A 22,928-nucleotide genomic window follows, 5' to 3' on the forward strand; every position below is an offset into this window, starting at 1 on the left:
GCTCCCATCATGTCTTACCATTGGCTATGCTGGCTGATGGGCAATATAGGCCAAAACATCTGGAGGGACACAAATTGCCCATCACAGGTCTAAGGTTTCTGGCATCATTCTCAAGCTGCATAACCATTGTAAGGCATTGATTTGCACATGGCTCCATAAGCCCACAAATGCTCTTTTCTTTGTTTGCCAGAAGCACAGACAAATAATGAGATTAAGGTGATTCCCCACACCAACACCAAGATGATGTTAGGTAGACTTGTGACTCTCCATTCCTGGCCTCCCCACCCACCCACCCAGTACCTTTCTGCGCCTACTCCTTCTCTTGAATGAATTATTCATTTCTGATTGCTTATATTCAGTCTATGCTGGCCTTATGCAGTTTCATACCTGAAGTTGAGAGTCAAAATGGTCCCCCACCCTGCTCCACAATGAAGTGTCTTAAAAATAAAACCATACATTGAACTAGAGAAAATGTATTGTACCTTGACCTGCTTCACACAACACGCCACAGTTCATTGTGGATTATTTAACCTATGACAAGCTGCAGAACCCACAGGCGCCATTTTAAATATGCAGCCCTTGCTCAGGGATCGTCATGTCATGCGAACCTGGATACTATGGATTATGTGAGGGCTAAACAACCCTCACATAATCCATGGGTCTATTGTAGGCTCATATGAGGATTGTTTAACCCTCACGTAACCCATGATATAACAAGCTGTGTTCAGGGCTTGAATATGCAAAATGGCCCACAGGCACCACAACTCATCATGGCTTAAATAGCCCATGAGACGCATGTGTCATGCAAACCAGCCAATTATCTAGCATTTTTCATTGGTCTGATGTGCTAACACAGAATAGAGCTACTGTGTATATGCTTTGGATTACAGTCTCATTCATTTTCAATCTGATTGCGGCTGTATTAAATCTTGAGTTATAAAATTAGGCATTGAGATTTTGAGAGTTGTTTTAAAATCAGACACATCTTTGCTTTCTTTGCATTCGACCCACCAAATGGAACATCAGTTGGACAAGACAAATAAATATTGGTCTTACAAGCATCACCGCAGAGCACAGTCATTTCAAAGAAAGCGTCACACGATTGTAGTTTCCCCCTTCTGTTAGTATCTACTTCACAGTTGTAGACATATTGGCTTGAGTCCAAAGTAGTTTCACAGGTAAAGGTAGTTTGGTTTGCATGTGTGGGGAGAGCCTGAATTTTAATTGATTCCCCCATTCCTGCTTCTGCCTCTTGTGTCACCTACCATACTCTTCCAAAGAGTCCCCAAACGTGGGCTGTGGAACAAAACTGCATATCTTTTTCTTGGAAGCAATATATCCAGGGCTTTTCCAAGAAATGTTGAGTGAGTCCAATGAACTTGTATTTGCTTCTCCCTTCTCTCCTTCATCGTCTCTTCCTTCAACCATCCCTCCCTGCTTCGTTCTCCTCCCACCCCCTTTGCCAGTGATTGCTGTGTACCCAGACACTCTTCGGCTTATCAGGCACTGATGATCATGCACTTTCCATGATTATTAAAAATTTACTTTTTTTACCTTGGCTTTCCCCAACCATTCATTTTTCTGAAATTCATGGAACTTTTTTTTTAATGAAGTGTTGTCTTAATAATTATTATTATTTTGTAAGTTGCTTTGGAATGTTTAAAATGGGAAGTGGTATATAAATATTTTAAAATAAATTTTAAAAATTAATTATAGAGCATCAGCTGAACTGCTGTGACAGTGAAATGGCGGCATAGTGCTGTGGCACCTGTTACGTCCTCTGACCTTGTTTTGAAAAGCCAATAACTTTTTCTCTCTGAAATAGAAAGACACGGCACCAACACAAAGTCAATTTTGAGTTTTTAGTGGCAGGTCTGAAATGGACACTTTTGGGGAAATCATTAGAGGTGAGGGATTGTATACAGAATATTTTGTATACAGAACCATTTATTTTTCTACTCCTTCATATATGTAGATTTTTGTACCTGTCAAAGGGCCTGTTCAGTTGACATGCTAAGCTATAGTTAGGCAGCTAACCCTTTTCCAGCAAATGGTTAGTGAGACTGTTTAAACCATGGTTATGTAGCCACCATGGTTAGGAATGGTTCACATGACATCTGAACATGCTCATTACTTGTTAGGAATGTGAAAATTCTAGTTGCATTTTTTAAAAAATGAACCAATAGCACTTCTCTGTGTGTGTGTGTGTGTGTGTGTGTGTGTGTTTCTATACACTCATGTATTTCAGAAAGATTCATTTCACTGTCATGTCAGGTGCTCCTGTATGTGAGAAAAGATAGTTCTGTTGTCTTTCACCTTCCCATCAATCTTCATAAATGACTCATTTAAACATAATTAGAGTTGGCAGTAATTAAAATTATGCTATCTGCCTTGCAAGCATCTTTGACGAGCAGCCAATAAATGCTAGTAGCAAGTGTACTAGCAAGAAAAGGAACCACAGCTAAGCCATGTAATTTACTTTGGAAAAATTATCATTTTTACACACATCGTACTCATTGGAGGTCGGACATAATGGAATATTTCACCAAAAGGACTGGCAAGTGACATCAAGTTGTAATATATGACCTCTAAAAAATTGTGTGTGTGTGTGTGTGCATGCATGTAAGTATGTCATCTTTCTTCTTCTTGCACATCCATATTCAGTTATATTGAATGGAAACTTCCTGTATATTCATATTCATTATAAGCATTTAAAGGCAACTATACTGACAAAGTGCTGGGGGTGGCACACACACACACACACACACACAGAGAGAGAGAGAGAGAGAGAGAGAGAGAGAGAGAGAGAGAGAGAGAGACTTCCAAAGTGTAGAGAATAAAAAAATCTTCTGGTCCTGATTCATTTTTAAGAAAGTAGAATTTTGTCCTTTCATTTCAGTTTGAGAATAACAGCAACGTTTATCTAAAAATGGATGGGTATACACTACCAGTTCTTCTTCTTCCAAATTAATTAATGCTCACTGAAAGTGGCCTGCCTCTCCCACTGTGATGTTTAATGAAAATCCATTGAAGGCCAGCAAACTAAAAACAGAGAGAGAATATTTTGCAGGGGATACTGTCAAATATATTATTATTATTATTTATTTATTTATATAGCACCATCAATGTACATGGTGCTGTACAGAGTAAAACAGTAAATAGCAAGACCCTGCCGCATAGGCTTACATTCTAATAAAACCATAATAAAACAATAAGGAGGGGAAGAGAAAGCAAACAGGCACTGGGTAGGGTAAAACTAACAGTATAAAGTCAGAACAAATCAAGTTTTAAAAGCTTTAGGAAAAAGAAAAGTTTTTAGCTGAGCTTTAAAAGCTGCGGTTGAACTTGTAGAAGTTCTGGAAGAGCGTTCCAGGCATAAAGGGCAGCAGAAGAAAATGGACGAAGCCAAGCAAGGGAAGTAGAGACCCTTGGGCAGGCGAGAAACATGGCATCAGAGGAGCGAAGAGCACAAGCGGGGCAATAGTGTGAGATGAGAGAGGAGAGATAGGAAGGAGCTAGATAGTGAAAAGCTTTGTAGGTCAACAGGAGAAGTTTATATTGGATTCTGAAGTGAATTGGAAGCCAATGAAGAGATTTCAGAAGTGGAGTTACATGGTCAGAGCGGCGAGCCAAGAAGATGATCTTAGCAGCAGAGTGGTGAACAGAAACCAACGGACTGATGTGAGAAGAAGGAAGGCCAGTGAGAAGAAGGTTGCAGTAGTCCAACCGAGAAATAACCAATGCATGAACAAGAGTCTTGGCGGAAGAGACAGACAAAAATGATCGAATCCTGGCAATATTATACAGGAAAAAACGACAGGATTTAGCTACTGCCTCAATATGAGGAATAAAGGAGAGCGAGGAATCAAATATAAAGCCAAGACTACGAGCTTCCTTGACTGGAGTAAGCGTAACATCATTGACAGTAAGAGAGAATGAGAGATGAGGAGAAGGTTTAGGAGGAAAAACAAGCAATTCAGTCTTTGCCATATTAAGTTTCAAACGACGATGAAACAACCAAGCTGAGATATCTGAAAGACATGCCGAGATACGATCGTGAACATCAGGAGAATGTTCAGAAGAGACAGACAAAAATGATCGAATCCTGGCAATATTATACAGGAAAAAACGTCAGGATTTAGCTACTGCCTCGATATGAGGAATAAAGGAGAGCGTTACATAACACATATGTAAATATGTGTTACATTTCAAAACAATGTTGTAAACTGGGCTATATAGCTTTGGATCCAGATTTAGGCATGTGCAATGGGGCTGATGGAAGTGGACTTTCCCTCCTATCTATAGTAGCCCTTCCAGCCCCTCTGAAAATACTACATAGAGAGTTGGGATACCCTGTTGAATGGTGTAGACCAGGGATGGGGAACCTCCAGCCTGTGGACCTAATCTGGCCTGCAGAGGTTCTCCATCTGGCCTGTGAAGACTTGGACTCCTTCCTTGTGCTTCTCCATGCTCCATATTCTGGAGGCTGCTGGGGACTTCAAGGCCTTAGCTAGACCTAAGGATTATCCCAGGCAATAATCCCTGCCTGCTCCTGGTATCCCCTGTGTATTGTTTAGATGTACAAGGATGTAAAGGGATGATCCCGGAATGAAGGCCTGGTCTAACCATGGCCTAAGAGGAAGTAGGGAGATGAATCCCGAGGGTGGGTTTTTTACTTCGTGATCAGAGACAACAGTGGGGATTCCCCTGCATGCTGCTATCCCTTCCATTTGGGAGATTGAGTGGTGTTCTGGGGAATTCCTTCTGTTGTCTCCTTCTAGAGTTCAGAGATATCAGGATTCTCCTTATTTGGGGCAACCCATATCCTCCCCACTATCGGACAATGGCACTTATTTCACATGCCAGCAAGGTATTGCTCAAGATCCTGCAAGGTAGGCTCCAGCAATTCATGGAGCGAGAATTGCCAGATGTACAAGCTGGGTTTAGAAAAGGCAGAGGAACTAGAGACCAAATTGCCAATATCCGCTGGATAATGTAGAAAGCCAGGGAGTTCCAGAAAAACATCTATTTCTGTTTTATTGACTATTCTAAAGCCTTTGTCTGTGTGGATCATAACAAACTGTGGCAAGTTCTTGGTGGTATGGGGATACCAAGTCATCTTGTCTGCCTCATGACGAATCTGTATAACGAACAAGTAGCAATGGTAAGAACAGACCACGGAACAACAGACTGGTTTAAGATTGGGAAAGGAGTACGACAGGGTTGTATACTCTCACCTTACCTATTCAACTTGTATGCAGAACACATCACGTGACGTGCTGGGCTTGACGAATCCAAGGCTGGAGTTAAAATCGCAGGAAGAAACATCAACAATCTCAGATATGCAGATGACACCACTTTGATGGCTGAAAGCGAGGAGGAGCTGAGGAGCCTTATGACAAAGGTGAAAGAAGAAAGTGCAAAAGCTGGGTTGCAGTTAAACCTCAAAAAAACCAAGATTATGGCAACCAGCTTGATTGATAACTGGCAAATAGAGGGAGAAAACGTGGAGGCAGTGACAGACTTTGTATTTTTGGGCGCAAAGATTACTGCAGACGCTGACTGCAGCCAGGAAATCAGAAGACGTTTACTTCTTGGGAGGAGAGCAATGACAAATCTTGATAAAATAGTTAAGAGCAGAGACACCACACTGACAACAAAGGTCCGCATAGTTAAAGCAATGGTAGTCCCCGTAGTAACCTATGGCTGCGAGAGCTGGACCATAAGGAAAGCTGAGCGAAGGAAGATAGATGCTTTTGAACTGTGGTGTTGGAGGAAAATTCTGAGAGTGCCTTGGACTGCAAGAAGATCAAACCAGTCCATACTCCAGGAAATAAAGCCAGACTGCTCACTTGAGGGAATGGTATTAAAGGCAAAACTGAAGTACTTTGGCCACATAATGAGAAGACAGGATACCCTGGAGAAGAGGCTGATGCTAGGGAAAGTGGAAGGCAAAAGGAAGAGGGGCCGACCAAGGGCAAGATGGATGGATGATATTCTGGAGGTGACAGACTTGACCTTAGGGGAGCTAGGGGTGGCAACGGCCGACAGAAAGCTCTGGCGTGGGCTGGTCCATGAAGTCACGAAGAGTCGGAAACGACTGAACGAATAAACAACAAAATATCCTCCCCAGTGGGAAATGGCCTTTTCTGTCCATCGTAGTTTACAACAGTAGATCTATGACAGGCCAGAGTGGCTCTTCTGGAGGATGGGCAGCTCACTGGCATGTGCAGAGGCATCAAGCAAGTCCTGTGGTTAGGCAGGGAGCCAAAGCTGGCCATTGGGCTGAATTGACCTGAAGTGCTTTGGCTGTTTCAGGACGAGGCAGGCTGAATCGGCCTGCTTCGATTCAGATTCATGTTCGGGACCAAGGCTAAGCACACCCCTAATAAATTATGTTCACTCTGCAATTAAGCAGATGAGTAGAACATAACAAAGTCTTCTCTCTCTGATGCATCCCAGTTGCTCCAGCTGGACTAGGGTTGCTTCTGAAATTCTCTTTCCAAATGCCATCCCCGATTGTGGGCTCTGAATTACCTGGCCTGAAGTCACAGAGTAGCGCCAATGAATTTGTTTTCTGCCATTCTTTCAACTTGTATTTTGGAACTTTGAGGAGACATTTGCCACAGCTTTCCATTTCTGCCATTCGTTCATGTTAATTTCTTTTCAGAGGGTACAAGCAGATCCAGAGAAGCACAAGTAGCTGCAGGGAAATGGAGAGGAAATGGATAAAGTTGCCTCCTCACTTTCTGATAGTGGGATCCCTCCACTGGATGAAATGCCTTCTCTGGATGGAAGGAGCCCTTCCATTCATGGAATGCAAAGTCTGATCCAACCCAACATCTTGCATGAGCAAAACTGTCCTTGCATCAGCCAAATATGGATTAGCTTTAGGCTGATTAAATAAGTATTTTAATATCCATGCAGCAAATATAACAAATGTTGGTTGGGTAACTGATAGGTGTAGGTGATTTGCTTATGGAAAAATGAAGACATATCTTTCACACCGGTATTATGGAAATAAACAGCTGATATATCTCAAAGCAGTCAGGTGTTTGATTGCTCTGGGGTTGATTTTGGCCATGCAAAATTATTCCAAAGTGATATAAGGAGAAATCCTGATGCTATCACAGAAATTTCATTTCAGGCTTAAAGTCAATAACTTTCTGTGGTCTGCTAGAAGTTTCATCCGATAAGTTTGAAGTGGCCTCTTGTGATTTTGAAGAGAGGGAGATAACTTGTTTCCACTAAACTAAATGTAGGTATTGCAGCTAGATGTTCTGGGCATGGTGGGGGTGCAGGGAGAGGCAGCTCGAGGGAGCTCTGTGAAACTACAGGCAACATTTATAAAGGCAAAAGTGTTTCATTAGAAGGAGAAGCCTCATTAAACATAATGATGCTCTCAGATTGTGAAGCCTTATTTTTTAACTCTCTGAAACAAAGCTGCTTAGCTCAACCAGCTAATTTCATGGTATCTTTTTTGTTTTTAAAGTGGTGCAAAATGATATTGCATTTTTGTTGCTTTATTACAAGATGAACTAAAATCTTATGGGATAGATGGCATTTAAAGTAAATCGTATTTTTATTTATTTATTTATTTATTTATTTTCTCAGTACCCTTCAAGGAATAGAGAGTATGGATAAAACTAGATTAAGAATGTGTTCCACATTCTAAAAAAGAAAGAGTAATATGGTACATTTCAGTATATTGTTTTACAGAGGGAATGATAACAGCCTTGTGTTGCTTTATGAGGCAATAAATAAAACTCCTCTGAAGGAAAACTCTGCAGTGTTTTGTCCAAGGAGAAAATATCATGACTTAGCAATATCTAAAAGAGATGCTTGACTTTTGCATCCAGGTTTTCAGATATGATTAGCCTCATGGATAACTGAATCATTGATTTTTATGTACAGGATATTCCATTAATATTTGTAAGACTTCACTTTGTAAACTTTGTAAACTTTGTAAGACTTCACAACCGTTACATGTGAAAAACACAACGCCTATGATTTCTTGCTGTTTTCCACCTCAGGGATTGATCATACAATCACAGATTTGGAAGGTGTTTTGGAGGTCATCTATTCCAGCCTTCCCTACCTGGTATCCTCTAGATGTCTTGAACTTCAACTTCCATCAGCCCCAACCAGTATGGCCAATGGTCAGGTATGCTGGGAGTTGTAGCTCAAAACCTATGGTGGGTAGCAGGTTGGGATCATTGAGCACCTTGCTCAATGAAGATCTGTGATTTAGGATGCAACTGCAGCATCCCTGGCAGGTGGCCATTTACTCTCTGCTTAAATACCTCCAGTGAGCCTGCCATATACCAAGGCAGTCTCTTCCACTGTCAGACTGTTATTACTGTTAGGACATTCCTCCTAATGTTTACCTGAAATTATTATTATTATTTATTTATATAGCACCATCAATGTACATGGTGCTGTACAGAGTAAAACAGTAAATAGCAAGACCCTGCCGCATAGGCTTCTACCTGTTGGCTCTAGTATGGTCCTCTGGAGCAATAGAGAACAACAGGCAGAATTCAACAGAGTGCTTATGCCCCTGCCTATTCTTTTATGCTCCACCAATTCTGTTGCACAAATGGTCCCCACCATTGAACAATAGCCACTTAGCGCTTCCGAGGCAACCTGAAACCACAGCTCCTACTCATTTTGGAGCTTCCTCTAAGAAGTGCTAAATCTCCCTGGCATTAGCGGTGGGTCTCATTTGCACAATGAAATTAGGGAGACCCGCCGTTAATGGAAGGGGAGCAGAAGGGAATTGGAGGGGTAGGTACCACTTTGGATTCTTCCCAATTCTGCTGACATTTTCTGAATAACAGCACTTCAGATAATTGAAGGCCACTTTCATGCTCCTCCTAATCTTCTCTTCTCCAGGCTGAACATGCTTAGGTCTTTCAACCGTTTCTCATAGGACTTAGTTTACAGACTTCTTACAATTGTAGTCATCTTCCTCTGGAAAGATGCTGGTTTGCCTATGCCCTTCTTAAGATGCGGCACCCAGAATTTCTGCTTTTAAGGCACTCAGGAGAGAACAGGACAGCGTGAACAAGCACCCCAAATTCTTAGCTACTTAACTTTGAAAAGGTTCAGTACCCCTAAACTGAATTTTTTTTTGGGGGGGGGAATATTTGCAGTTTTATAAAGAAGATGCTGAGACACATTACAGTAAATGTGAATTTGGAATATGTGCAGATTTTTTTCTCAATGTGGACTAAACTATACTCTCTGGTTTTAGTTATGGCATATGTGTATAGTTTTATTTTGTCTTCATTAACGTAACTCTTCTTTTCCTCATTTTAAAAAACTTTTGAAACTTATATTTAGGAATGGAAATTTTGATATTTGGTCCCACGTTGACTTTACAGCTCTTTCCCATAGCAGACTTGTTATTTCCTGTTAAAAGGAATACATTAAAAGGGGGATTTGATTTGAAAATGGAAAATAATTCTATTCTCATCCTAATATGTCCCTGGCTAGAAAACAGTTATTGTGAAATAGACAATGGTTCATTAAATGTCTCATTGAATGTGTGTGTGCCTGTATGTGTCATTCCTAAGTGAACAATCAAATGTAATAAGCTATGGAGCCTGTAAAGTAGGAGCAATACTGTTCTTTTAAGCAGCGTTTTGAGAACTGTAGTGTTGATAAATAGGTCACTTAACCTTTCACAAAATTGTTGGTACTATCAGATGATTGGGCTGAGGATACTGTGAACTGAAAGTTCTCAAGATCCTATCCTAAGAATTTCATCGAAGATTTCTGTATACTTAGAAGCTAATGTAGATTGATCACAGTGATGTTAGAAATCGTGATAAAACCTGACCATGAGAGGTTCTACAAAAAAAATTTGTTAGTTGCCATGCCATATAATCACAAGTGAAATATATGGATGGTGGAGAAGAAATGATAATCGGAAGTATATACACAAAAAGGCTGCACTCCGTGAGTTCAGCTTTCTCACCCAGAGAGCTTTGGCTATTGGGCGGTACAGAAATGAAATAAATAAATAAATACTGCTTCTGGGTAATGGCAGTGTGTAAACACCCAGGCAACTTTGCCAGGCTTCTCTAAAGGGGTAAGTATCACTCTCAGAAACTATCAACTCTGATTGCTGAAGAAGCTTTTCCAGGGCTTCCTGCACTAGGCCTTTTCTCTTCTGACAAAATCCAACATCGTCTCAGGGGACATCTGCTTATGCAAAGGGTCTTTCCCCTCCCCTCCCCCTGTAGCCCCTCATTCCCCGCCCCCCCAACTCTGCTCTGGAGCGTGCCCAATTCTCTGGAGCTGATTGTGAGGGTGTCCCAGGGGCTCCAAGAGAATCTCCCTCCCTCCCCATTCTGCTGACGGAAGCAGGGCCAGTGATACTTGTGTCACCAGGGCAGTGCTATAAGTGATGACCTTCCACGAGCACAACCATCCTTGCATTCTCCCCTACAAACCGATTTATTCATTATAGAGGTTTTTTTTTAAGTTTCTCTTTCTTTTGCAGGTGTAGCAACAGTACATTTAATTGGACTTTATGTAATGTATTTATTTTGTTTATTAGTTAAAGTATCAAAGTTAATACATCCTAAACCATTACATGCAAACAGCTGAAAATAGAGTCCCTTTATCTTCCGTATGTCCCATTTCAGAATGAGGTCTTCTTAGTCTTTCCCTACCATAAAGACTGACCTCTTCTGGCAGGCCTACCCAGTTGAATTTTAGGATGCCTTTTAATAATGTGCTGCTTTTAATGATTTATTAGTTTTGAATGTTTTAATTATATGTATTTTGTGGCATTTGCATTTGTGTTGTACCCCACCTCGATTCGGAGGGAGAGGTGGGTAACTATTATTATTATTATTATTATTATTATTATTATTATTATTATTATTATTATTATTTTCATTACATCATCCAAGAACATGTCAGAGCCACACTAGAGAATCTGGGCTAATATTCCTTCTTTAGTCTGGAAGCAAGAGCCTTGTCTTTCTGCATGGCAGAAGAGTTTTGAGCCTGGGAGCTCCTCCTCATTTTTCTTTCTTTATCTTTCTTTTCAGCGTTTAAATCTTAATGGTCCCTGTTTAGTTGATCATCGAATCCAGTGAATAGGTTCAGAATTTGTTGATAATTTAAAAACAAAAACATTCACATTTTAAGAATGCAAAGTAATGCACGTGTTAGATGGGTTGGAAAATTGGGTATTTATTATAATCTGTTTGTTTCAAGTGCCTGCATTTTTAATCCAGCTTTCTAAACTCCCAGTGCCACTCCCAGTTTTTAACAACAACAACAACAGATGGAAGACACAGGGCAAAAGCATGAAAAAAGTGTAATTTCTACTAGACGCAAGAAAATGAACTGCTACATTATTCGTTTGAGGATTAAGAGAAAGTGTGTGTAGTCTTTTTAAAAAAGTATACTTGTCTTGGCAAGGTCTGAGGAAACCACTGGAGTCAATAGTACCCACTACATTTTTCAGAGATAAGCAATTTTTATGCCTTCACAGCCTCAACCTGGCCCTGGTCTTACACTTTAACTTACTTAGCAGATAATTTATTTCTAGTTACTCTTCTCCATTGTGTTTGCAAAGTAATGATTTCTGGTATAATACAACATTGCAAAAACTTCATTATAAGCAATTAGCATTATATCAACATTTGTGAAGGCCCTTTACAGTTTTCAGATGGGTATTTGTCATCATTCCTCTAGCTGCCAGGATCTATAAGTTCAAGATCGTCTCCCTGAGCTACTAGATTTAAAGGATAAATCTTCATTCTGATGCTGGTTTATTTAGAGTTGGAAGCATTGAGCACAAAGACATATCTGCAAATAGACTCATTTGCAGAAATTAGACCATTTACACCCCAGATTTTGTTCAAATTTTATTTATTTATTTATTTTTATTTATTTATTACATTTTTATACTGCCCAATAGCCGAAGCTCTCTGGGCGGTTCACAAAAATTAAAACCACAATAAAACAAATTGCACTATTTACAGCTGCAACTTTTTTCAAATCATGATTTGCATTTGCACACACAGGAAAAATCTATGAGTTGTCCTGACTTGTTACATGCTGAGTCAGGCCAACTCATGGATGATTGAGCAGGAGTACAGAGGGGCAAGCCAGCAAAAATGGGCTTAGCTCCACCACCACCCTGAACAGATTCTTTCAACATCCCTGTGACCATTCACAAAACAGTTCTTGGGTGATAAAATAGATATCCTTGATTTGTTGAGTTGTTTAACGCTTGTAGTGTGATCATAAAAGCAAACCTTAATCCCTATTCAAACCACAGGAGTTGTTATTTTGAAGTACACCAGTATTTTTACTCTTTCTGCTGCACTGTTCATGTTCCTTTGCGCCCTAACGTGGTAAACCTCATGATGTAGTGTGAGTGAAAAATGCCTGCATGAAGGCATATACAGGCCACCTTTAATTGAAATGAGCAAGCAACTGACAATATTGAAGGCACTGCAGTACAAAAAGTATTAGATAAAACTCAAAGGGTCAGACGGCTTTTCCTTAGAAAACTTGAACAAGCTAATGGTCCAGTAACCTGGGGGTTCTGCCTGTATGTTTTCCATATTTGCGCTAGAAACCTTCAGCATCTCCTTACTAATTGGAAATAGAGGGCTGGATCCAATCTTAGTCATATTTAGAGCAGACCCATTGAAATCATTGGAACTTATGTTAGTCATTATTCCAGATGGGTCTATTCTAGGTATGGCTAATTATGGATCCAACCCAAATTACTTATTGAAGAGGTCAGCGTATATTATTTATTTAATTAATGAATTCATATCCCGCCCTTCTGTAAAAAAAGGGCACATATTGAACTAGTAAATTCTATCAACTGTTTGTTCTCTTCATCACTGATACGTGTCTGTACACTCCATGTTTTTCAAGGCGTTGCCTGAATTTCTTATTATTGTTTGCCGTTTGTTGACATTTCCCATCAAAGTGTTTGCCCGAGCACTGAACTATTTCTTGTGGATTCAGTTCAAGATGGACATTTCATAGCTGGAAATTGATTGAGGGAAAGTAGCAAAGGGTGGGAAAAATGACTCAACTGGTTAATGCTCAGCACAGTTGAATATATATATATATATATATATATATATATATGGGGGGGAGGGGGAGTTCACAAGGTACTATGAAATATAATAGTAGTGGGGTTACCTATGGGCATGATCTAGCCAAAGTTAAGCAGGTCTGTGGTCCAATGATTCCTAAAGAAGGGAACAAATACTTTCTCAGTTTTCCTACTGAAGTATCTGCTTAATTACCTCACCGATTTCAGTGGGACAAGACAGTGACTTGGTTCACATGATTACTGCAACTCACCTTGGTCATGGTGGTTTGTCATACATGCCAGAAGACATTTTTATATTCAAACCTTTGCAGTCAGTCACTGGCTTATTTTGTTGTCCAAACCTGGTGAGGCTTTCGTTAGCCCATGGTTTGTGTGTGTGGTTTGTAAAACATACCAAAACCAAAAGGAGGAGAGCATCAAAGTCAGGAGAAACAAGTTCTCAGGATGCGAATGTTTTTATTACACCACGTTGGGCTTTGTAATAAAAATGTTTGCACCCCGAGAACGTGTTTCTCTTTTTTTCTGACCTTGTAAAACACACCAACAAATCACCCTTGCTGAGCTTGGACGACATGATAAGCCATGGTGACTGACCACTGTAGCTTAAATATTCAAAATAGCCGCTGGCACACACACAAACCATCGTGGTTTATATGAGTTATGGTTGGTTGTGGTGATCATGCAAACAGGGCCAGTGTGTAACTTTTCACTGGATCATGCTTTGATTTAGATATCATTAACAATTGTGATTATCTCAGAAGAATGAATTACAAATGGCACAGGTTGCTTGCAATTCAGCTGCGAAACAATAATGACAATTTTCTTTGTTAAAACAGGGTGCTGCTGTTTAGTACGAAGCTTCTATTTGCAAAATCATAATGCATTGTATATGCAGGCACTTGTATGCAGTTTGTGCTTGTGTTTAAATATGAACACACAATTATGGATGAGTAATTTAAAAGATTTGTTGATCAAAATTGTTCTTGATAATAAAGGACTTGACCTTGGGGGAGCTAGGGGTGGCGACAGCCGACAGAAAGCTCTGGCGTGGGCTGGTCCATGAAGTCACGAAGAGTCGGAAACGACTGAACGAATAAACAACAACAAGAGATTAGTAGCTGACTGGTTCAAAAGGATCCACATTACATTATATTTGTGTACAGGAAGATGGAACTTCACAATTCAAGTGTGATACCATATCTTTGGGGGATCCATCTCTTTCCTTTAGCACTGCAGCATTTTAACAAATTGCATGGTGCTAGTGATATTCAGCAGACAAGCTGTCCTTTAGTTCCTGTAGTCCTGTGGTTGTGCAGCAGATTGAATTAACTGGAAATATTTCTCCTACTTCCTATTTTTTATTACCTTGGTGATTTTTTACATTGATAAACCAGCTAAACTCGCTTTTAATATATCACATCAAATATATAATGATGGCTTGTTCTATTCTGTTCTTGTTTTTTTTTCCAGCTTCCTCAGGCTCAAAAGGTAAACTATTTTCAATCAATACTTATTCAAAGAAATCACCAACTCTTCATGTTTCCACAGTGTCATGAATATGGTACAATGGTGATCAGTGAAATCCTTTATAATGTCACAGCAGTAATGAACTGGAGAGTGTGCCATTGCTTAAATCAAAGCAAGACATTGTGTGCAGTCAAGTCACCCACTGAGCTACAATTCAGAACACAATATAAGAGCTATTTGAACCAAAATGGAGAAGGAATGGACTGCTGCTTCGTAAAATAAAGGATCCGTTTTGTTATCACTTTGAAAATATTAGGCAGCTATTGAATGGGTATGGCAGTTACAAAGAGGCCATCCATAGGTCCTTAGATTCTCTACCAGAGGAACAATGGAACTCAGGGATGGCTACATCCTTTCACTGGTCCCTATTGTATTGTCTTATCAAAAGCCTTGCAGCACATCTAACATACGTTTTGTCCAAAGAGGTTTCCATGCAATGTGCTGTTATTGTTGTACAGCTTCTGCTTTGATATGGTATGATCCAGAGCTGCCCCATTGCATTTCATGGTCTATCACAAAATGATAATTGTGGCCGGTGCAACATATCACTTGATGTCCGTTGCATCATTCTTGTATAATTCACAAATATAATTGGGAAGAAAACATGCAAGAACTGCCACAGTTTAGAACGCCTTTATATGATGAGGGGTGAGGTTTTATAATTTACAAGAATTCCGGTATGATTACGGCAGAATGGCATTTCCGACACACATTTAGGATTTTGGGGGGTAATCATTCCTTGATGAGCAGACTTGAATTTAAATACCTGAGAACCCCCTCAGTTTGTGCTTTTAGCTGGACTTTTCTTGCTATTTTGAACAGTCTTCTCTTCTGATCCTGCTTAGTGTTCATGAATGAGTTCATAAAAGAGAGAAAGACTTCCTGCATGGGCAGACCTACTAGCAGTAGTACAGCTCTCTGTGGCCCAAGCTCAACACAAGCAGGAGGCACATGACTTTTGCCTAATTTTTATTGTTTAATTGTAATGCAGCTGAAGGGGTTGGTTGGGGTGGGCTCACAAATGATCAGAGCAGTGTTCAATCTTTTCCCTGCTGGCAGTTTTCTGATCAAATAGTTCCCCAGCTGCTTGTCTCCATGAATGGAAAAAGATACATGTGCCAACTGTCTTTTCTGATACGGGTGAGAAACTGGAGGAAGCCTTCAGAAGAATGGCCTACAAGGAGAGGGTGAAGCCCTGAATGTGAACATCCAATTGAAAACATAGGATTACACTTGTCTGGAGGTCCTCTAATTGGTTTCCATAGGCATAACACATTGTTCCCACAGAAGTGGATGGGATAGTTCTATGTATGCCAAATTGCAGTTTATCAAGACCATCACTTTTAAATATATCATTCAGAACAAGAACTTTTTAATGACTATCTTTTCCCAGAAATTATCATCAATTCTAACCCAACATGGTAATTATGATGTGTTGGTTTCTAGTTTCCAGAATAAGCAAAATTATTATCAGGATGCTTGAGACTGTGATCCTAAACTAACTTGCTAGAAAAGGAGCACCCGTGCATACAGAGGGACTTACTTCTGAATAAACATGTGTAGGATTGCACTGTACATCATCTTCGTAAAAACTGAGCGCTTGTTTGTTTAGGTTCATAGCTTTTTTCTTTACTTAGCAAAATTTAGTTGTACTGAATAAATTTAGCTTCGTGATCCTTCCACATTCTTTAGCAATGCAATTCTTTTAGTAAGCTCTTATGTGAAGATGTTTGACTTCTTTTTAGTCGTTCATTCCTTGTAGAATGACAATGCACTGAAGAGGGAGGGGGGTTCTTCCTGAGCTGCGCATACAAATTAATCTGTGCAGCTGTTCAGGGATGGAGCCTGCTGCTGCTATGCTTCCACTCAAAGTATGCCTATTGTACATGGAGTGAACAACCGAAAAGTACTTTGGTCTTAAGTGGAAACCTCATTTCACATTCATCTAATTGGGTAGAGTACCGTGTCAGTGACTTGCTATGATACTTGTTCCCCGCCTCAATCAAAATGGATTGAGGCGGGTAAGAAATAAATTTATTATTTTTATTATGAATATGAATAGAGATAAAACAGAGGTAAGTTTTGGTTTACCTAATATACTCTGACTTTAGCAGAATCTCTCATCCACCAAGTCAGTTATGTGTCTTGACCACCATTTTCTAATAGTTATAGTAGATGATGATGATGGTGATGATGAAGATCAGATGGTGATGCCTGGTAACAGCAATGTAGTTCATTCAACATAAAACTCTCAAACACATGGAACATGTTTACAAGGGTTTCATAAGTTCTTAAGCATGGAGTCTCATGTTCTGGCATTCAAAGACAGATTCACTGGTTTATTAGCATCTTTAAAAGCCAAGGGATAAAATCATTTCCTTCAGGTGTCCCCATGGTTCAATCCTTGAACCTCTTTTGTGAATGCCAGGATCAGCCCTGGAAAAACTGAAGTAATCTTTAAGCATATGCACAGTCCTGTTTCCAAAACATTGGGTAATAATAATGGCAGCTCAGCCTGCCATTATTAGGGAAATTACTTCCAAGTTACTGGGTGTCATTTCCAGGCAGGCTTGAGACTTATGATGGGGAATAAATAAGAAACTACAGGCAGGAGGAGAATATGGAAGGTGAAATGTATTAAATAATAGGTGCTGAGAAATTTTACTGCAATGTGTCCTTATCCCTCCATATTTGATTTGGAACAGCCTTCAGAAGCTCGGTCCCCCTTGTATAATTATAAAACTTTAAAGGATTCCATATTGTAATAGCTCTTTCCACATCAGCAAAATTTCTTTTCGTCATCCTATTTCAGTCTCTAGAAGAACATCACCTTTGTCTTCCAGTTTCTGTTACATATTTAGTTTTTATTCAAAATGCAATTGTCATGCTGCTTGGTACTAGGTTACTTCTTGCTTTTTCTATGATTAGCAGATGCTGGACACAACAATAGTATTTTAGTGCTCCCAGTCTAATTCATGTACACTTTTCAAAGTAGTCATATCCTCCTCCTCCACTTATTAGTAGAAATGCAGTTGTTCATTAAAAGAGGTGGATGGTGTAAGCTGTAACCTTAGTCATTTCAACATGATTAAATGGTCATTTGACAGAATAAGCAACTGCCAGTATTAAGCAAATACAGTGTAATGGAATCACATTATTTGTGTGCATATCTAATGGATTATTTGGCTAATGGAGTCAAAAGGCAGTATTCAGATAGAAACATTTATACAGCTACATCACCATCTTCAGATTTGTATCAAGCAATAAGTAGTTGTTGGATAGCTAACATGAAACTGGTTTGAAATTCTGAGTGGAAATAGAACTTTGTTGGGTCCTACTAATTAGTTTCCCTATGTTGAATAACTTGGAAATGTACAATGTCCGGACTTTTCTCCAACAAACTGGAGCATGATGAGAAGCTTTCAAAACCATTTGGCATTTGTTTGTTTGAGGAAGATCAGTACAAGACTGATGCTTGTCTTTATGAATGACTTAAGTCAATGCTAGTGTACGTTTTGCCATATGGTGTCTGAACTTGTACTGTGTTTTTGTTGGAATCTGTGTATCATCTACAAATGTTTTTGTATAAACATTTTAAATGCTCATGCCTTATAAACAAGCTTACTTTAATCATCAGATGAATCTAGAATAAGAATCTGCTAAAAAAAAAACACCATATCTTTTAAGGATCGTGTGCGGCACAGTTATTCTGTATACATGTAAATTATTATTTTGGCAACAAGCAACAGATAATCTCTTTATAGTACTATTTAGTTATAGATTTCGAAGCCCCTGGTCTTGCAATAGAATACATAATGAAAAATGTTTTGGGTAATCTATATTTCCCAACATGGAGCTAACCAGTATAAATTCATATTATTTATTTATTTGTTTCCTTGTTAATTTCCCGATAACTGAAGTTCTCTGGATGGTGCACAAATTAAGAAGTTAAAATACAAGGTAATAATAAAACGTGTCAGGTAAAAGAAAAGTAAAACCAGCAGTAACACATAACAAAATCAAAAGTAAAACCAGCAGTAAGAGTAAAAGTGTAAAAGCACTACAACAGTTGCTGAAAGGCCTCGTAAAATGAAGAAGGTGTTTGTCCAATGCTGAAAAGTCCATAATGTAGGTGCCAGGTGGGCCTGTATGGGGAGGGCATTTCACAGGTGGACACAAACACTGAAAAGACCTTCTGTCTTACAGCCATTCTCCTCACCTCATTTGGCATCATCCTCACAATCATTGAAGGCACCTGGAGAAGGGCCTCAAATGATGACATTAGGGACCACATAGGTAAATCTGGGAAGGGAAGCTCCTTCAGGTAACCTGGCTGCAAGCCACTAAGCACTTTAAAGGTTAAAACCAGCGCTTCAAATCAGGCCTGGAAATGGCGTGTCAGCCAGTGCAGAAGGCAAGGTATTGGCATAATGTGATGATATTGGACAGGCCCCATTAACAATCTGGTTTGGACTAGCAGAAGTTTTCTGACCATTTTCAAAGGCAACCCCATGAATTATACACATTGCAATAATCCAAATGGGAAGTTACCAAAGCATGTATAACTGTTGCAAGCTATCTCTGCCCAGGTAGGGTTGTAATTGGTATATTAGCCTAAGTCCATGAAAAGAACTCTGAGCCACCTCTAGTGACAATGATGGATCCAAGAGCAACTTTGCACTTGATCCTTGGAATGTTTTTGTTAGAAACAAAGAGAGACAAACAATCCATAAACAATATCTCTGTTTATGAGTTTATTGGTACTCATCCAGATCATTCCCTTGCCCAAGAACTGATTCAGAAGATCAACTGCCTCACCTGTATTAGATGAAAAAGAGTGGTAGAGCAGGTGGCTGCTCCAGAGAGCCCTGCTAGCCACTCTCCCACTGAGGCATTTGCACAAGCAGGAGGGCAGGGCCAGTGGGACTCTACAGAGCTGACATCCCACCTGGTAGCACTACAGCAAGTGCTCTAGATGGGCAGGAACTCCTGAAAGCCTTGCCAACCCCACTCTTTCAGCATAGCAATTGCCACAGTGGGTGAGTGGCCAGCAGTGTGTGTGTGTGTGGGGGGCAATTCTGGTGGGTGGAGGGAGTGGGCCATTTTCTGCTCCCCCCCACACTGCCGCCTGAGGCAGGGGATTCACCAGCCCTGCTTAAGGATACCAGGGTTGATTGTATCCAAAGTTGCTGAGAGGCCCAAGAGAACCAATGGTCATAAGCTCACAATCCCACTCTTAGCATAGCCCATCCCACAGGGCAACCAATGCAGTTTTCATTCCCAAACCATGCCTGAAGGCAGAGTCTAAGTAATGGTAGATGTGAGCAATCCAATCTTCAAAGTGTCTTGCAAACTTCACAGCATGCACTGAGGGTACAATCATGTTGTTTATAATATGAATAGTAAGGCAAATGCTAGAAATTCCGTATATGTTGACTTTTTTTTTCCGGTACTCAGGATTTTTTTAGGTACTCAGTGGGAAATATATATAAAAATTCTGACATTTACTACAGAATATAATTTCCCTCACAAAATTTCATCTATGTTTCCAAAAATTCCTGGTAAAGAATAACATTTGACATGCCCAGGTGGAAATGGCAAAAGAAACCAAATGACTAGGTCTTTCATGTAATTCAACAGAACATCTAAGGAATAATTGAATGCCTCAATAAATATCAATTTTTACACTCATTTCCATGCTTTTCCAGAAATTTGTACAGTCATCAAATTTATTTTCATTTCAAAAATCTTGGTTACAGTTTTTATAATTTCATATTGATTGCCAAACGCTCTGTGGCATTTCGTATACCAATGGCTGAAAATACTCTAGGATCATCTGAAGGTTAAAGAGAAAAATGGCAAAACTACGGTCACATTGCAATCCTATGCATTACTACTCAGAAGTAAGTCCCGCTGAGTTCAGTGGAGCTTGTTCCCAGATAAATGGGTCTAGGATTGTAGCATGAGAGATGGAACTGTTACTTTCTCAAATTATGGCTAGCATACAAAGAGGAGAGAAAGCATAGCAACTCACGCGCAATCTCTATAAGAACTTAACAGTGTTGGGGGCAAATTTTCAACTCGCATCCATTCTGTCAGGGGGCTGTGTGATATTTTGGTCAGGCTGCATTAACAGTTAAAATTTGCTATAAGACACAATGTAGGCACCAGCTCTAGAAATGCATATGATTAACTGTATCAGTTGAAATGCATGCAAGGATATAGAGTTAAATGTTGCAAAGGGATTTTGTAACTACAGAGAATAACCAGTGTGGTTGGCCATGCCATAGGAGAAGATGCTTCATGCAGCTTCCCATGTGAAGTGGCACCCACATTTTGAAGTGGTACCAGTACCACTAGTGAAATGAACTGGGAAAGAGTTCTAGATTATTGTAAAAGGAAAGGGGTGATGGATATCGTAGGGTGACCATATGAAAAGGAGAACAAGGCTCCTGTGTCTTTAACAGTTGCATAGAAAAGGGAATTTCAGCAGGTGTCATTTGTATATATGGAGAACCTGGTGAAATTCCCTCTTCGTCACAACAGTTAAAGGTGCAGGAGCTATACTAGAGTGACCAGATTTAAAAGAGGGCAGGGCACCTGCAGCTGGGACTGTCCGGAAGGGAAGGGAAGGAGGCTGGGGCAGCTGGAGGATTCTTCATGAGCCTCCCGCCCCAGTCTCTTCCCCTCCCTGCCCAAGAGTCGGCCCCTTTTCCTCTCTACAAGCTTGTGTTTGTGAGCTCGCAGACACAGCCAGCCCAGTTCTCTCTGCACCAACGGAGAAGGGCAGGGAGCTCCAGTTCCCAGCTCCACCGTTGTAGCACTGTCTAGGACCTCAGCACTGGGAATCTGAACAATCCCATGCTCCACCCACCCCCCACACTACTTGGGGGCATATGATTGCCCCCTTATTTATTTGATTTGTACCCCACCTTTCTTCCAAGAAAAATGGCACGCAAAGCAATTACGATTCCATTTTTAAAAACAAAGAGACCCCCAACCTAATAATAATCAGTGTAACAGTTCATTCTGGACTCTGAATCTATATATAAAGGACTCCTGATCTCTGTCCAATCCAGTCCCTCAAGCTTAAGCTATTCCTATGTAATAGCCCACCAGGGTATTGTTTGACTTGCTTTATTGAAACAGCAGGTTTCAAGATGTGTTAGCTTATTCCTGTTGTGAGGTATTTTGTGCCAAACCTGTTTGAAGCAGGAGGGCCTATATCCTAGCCATATTAATGAAAGAGAGGGTGCTTTTAAAAATAATAATTTTGCTTTATTGAAAATATTGTTTTTCTTTTTAAAAATGTTTTCAGAACATGGCTTTGGTCATATCTGTTCTGCTAAAGTTTTGCAGCAGCTTTGTCTTTGAGCCTTAACTTATTTGAGCAAGGTTTGCTGTCCTTTTATCCTGACACTTCTGTTTCAGAAATCTAGACACATCATTTATCATTCTTTGCTTCATTTACCGTTTCATACTTCAAGGTGTTGAATTACAAGGCGAGTGGAAAATTTGCAATCCTGATATTGTCATGGAAATGCATCAGCAGAAAATTTTAGCATTTTTATTAAAGTTATCTAAAAAGTTAAATTGAACCGAATGAAGTACAGAAGGACAATAAAATGGTACAGTAACTATTTATGTTTTTTTGCTTTTTTCCTGGAGTAGTGCTTATTTATTTTTCTTTGTTGTGCATAAGACTCCTTTAAAAAAAAAGAGGAAAAAAAGCTAATATTTGTATGGATGGGGCAGAGCATCACTTGCTAGCCTGGACTGCCTTCCTCATGTTGATTGTAACATCTGCATATGTAGACCCCAAGACATGTAGGCTCCACACTGGCTTCACCACAGAACAACAGTGTACAGATTGCATAATTTATACCTAAGAGCACTGAGTTCTACCCATGTATTATTTATTTATATTTTATTTATTACATTTATATACCGCCCCACAGCTGAAGCTCTCTGAGCGGTTTACAACAGTTAGGCCCCTCTGCAGATTTCATATGGTTGTCATCAGGATGCGGGATACAATGAGGGGGCAGGCCCAGCTGACATGATCACCATCTCTCTCACTACACGGGCAATGCACACTTATTCTAATGTTTCCATCCTATAGGCAATGTTGATATTTCTGTTTCTAGAAAAGTTTAGAGGTAACCTGTTTTAATTCTACTTTTGGGCAATTTTTTAAATGCTGTCCCACCACCTGTTTTCAATATCCGTTTTCCAATGTTCCTGGGACTTACAATAGGTATTACACTGTTCCAGTACGTTAATGTCATTTAATATC

At 39.9% G+C, this 22,928-nt stretch overlaps 1 protein-coding gene across 1 annotated transcript in view; it reads left to right on the forward strand.

The window, feature by feature from the left end:
• The window catches only part of CACNA2D3 (calcium voltage-gated channel auxiliary subunit alpha2delta 3), a 650,216-nt gene that overhangs the window by 450,715 nt on the left and 176,573 nt on the right, over positions 1 to 22,928 (forward strand). The window contains exon 14 of the mRNA XM_063121610.1: positions 14,576 to 14,593. Within this exon, the coding sequence (XP_062977680.1) occupies positions 14,576 to 14,593 (18 nt within the window). The remainder of the gene's footprint in view (positions 1 to 14,575; positions 14,594 to 22,928) is intronic.

The sequence above is a fragment of the Elgaria multicarinata genome, chromosome 3, assembly GCF_023053635.1.
Source record: "Elgaria multicarinata webbii isolate HBS135686 ecotype San Diego chromosome 3, rElgMul1.1.pri, whole genome shotgun sequence".
Lineage (NCBI taxonomy): Eukaryota > Metazoa > Chordata > Lepidosauria > Squamata > Anguidae > Elgaria > Elgaria multicarinata.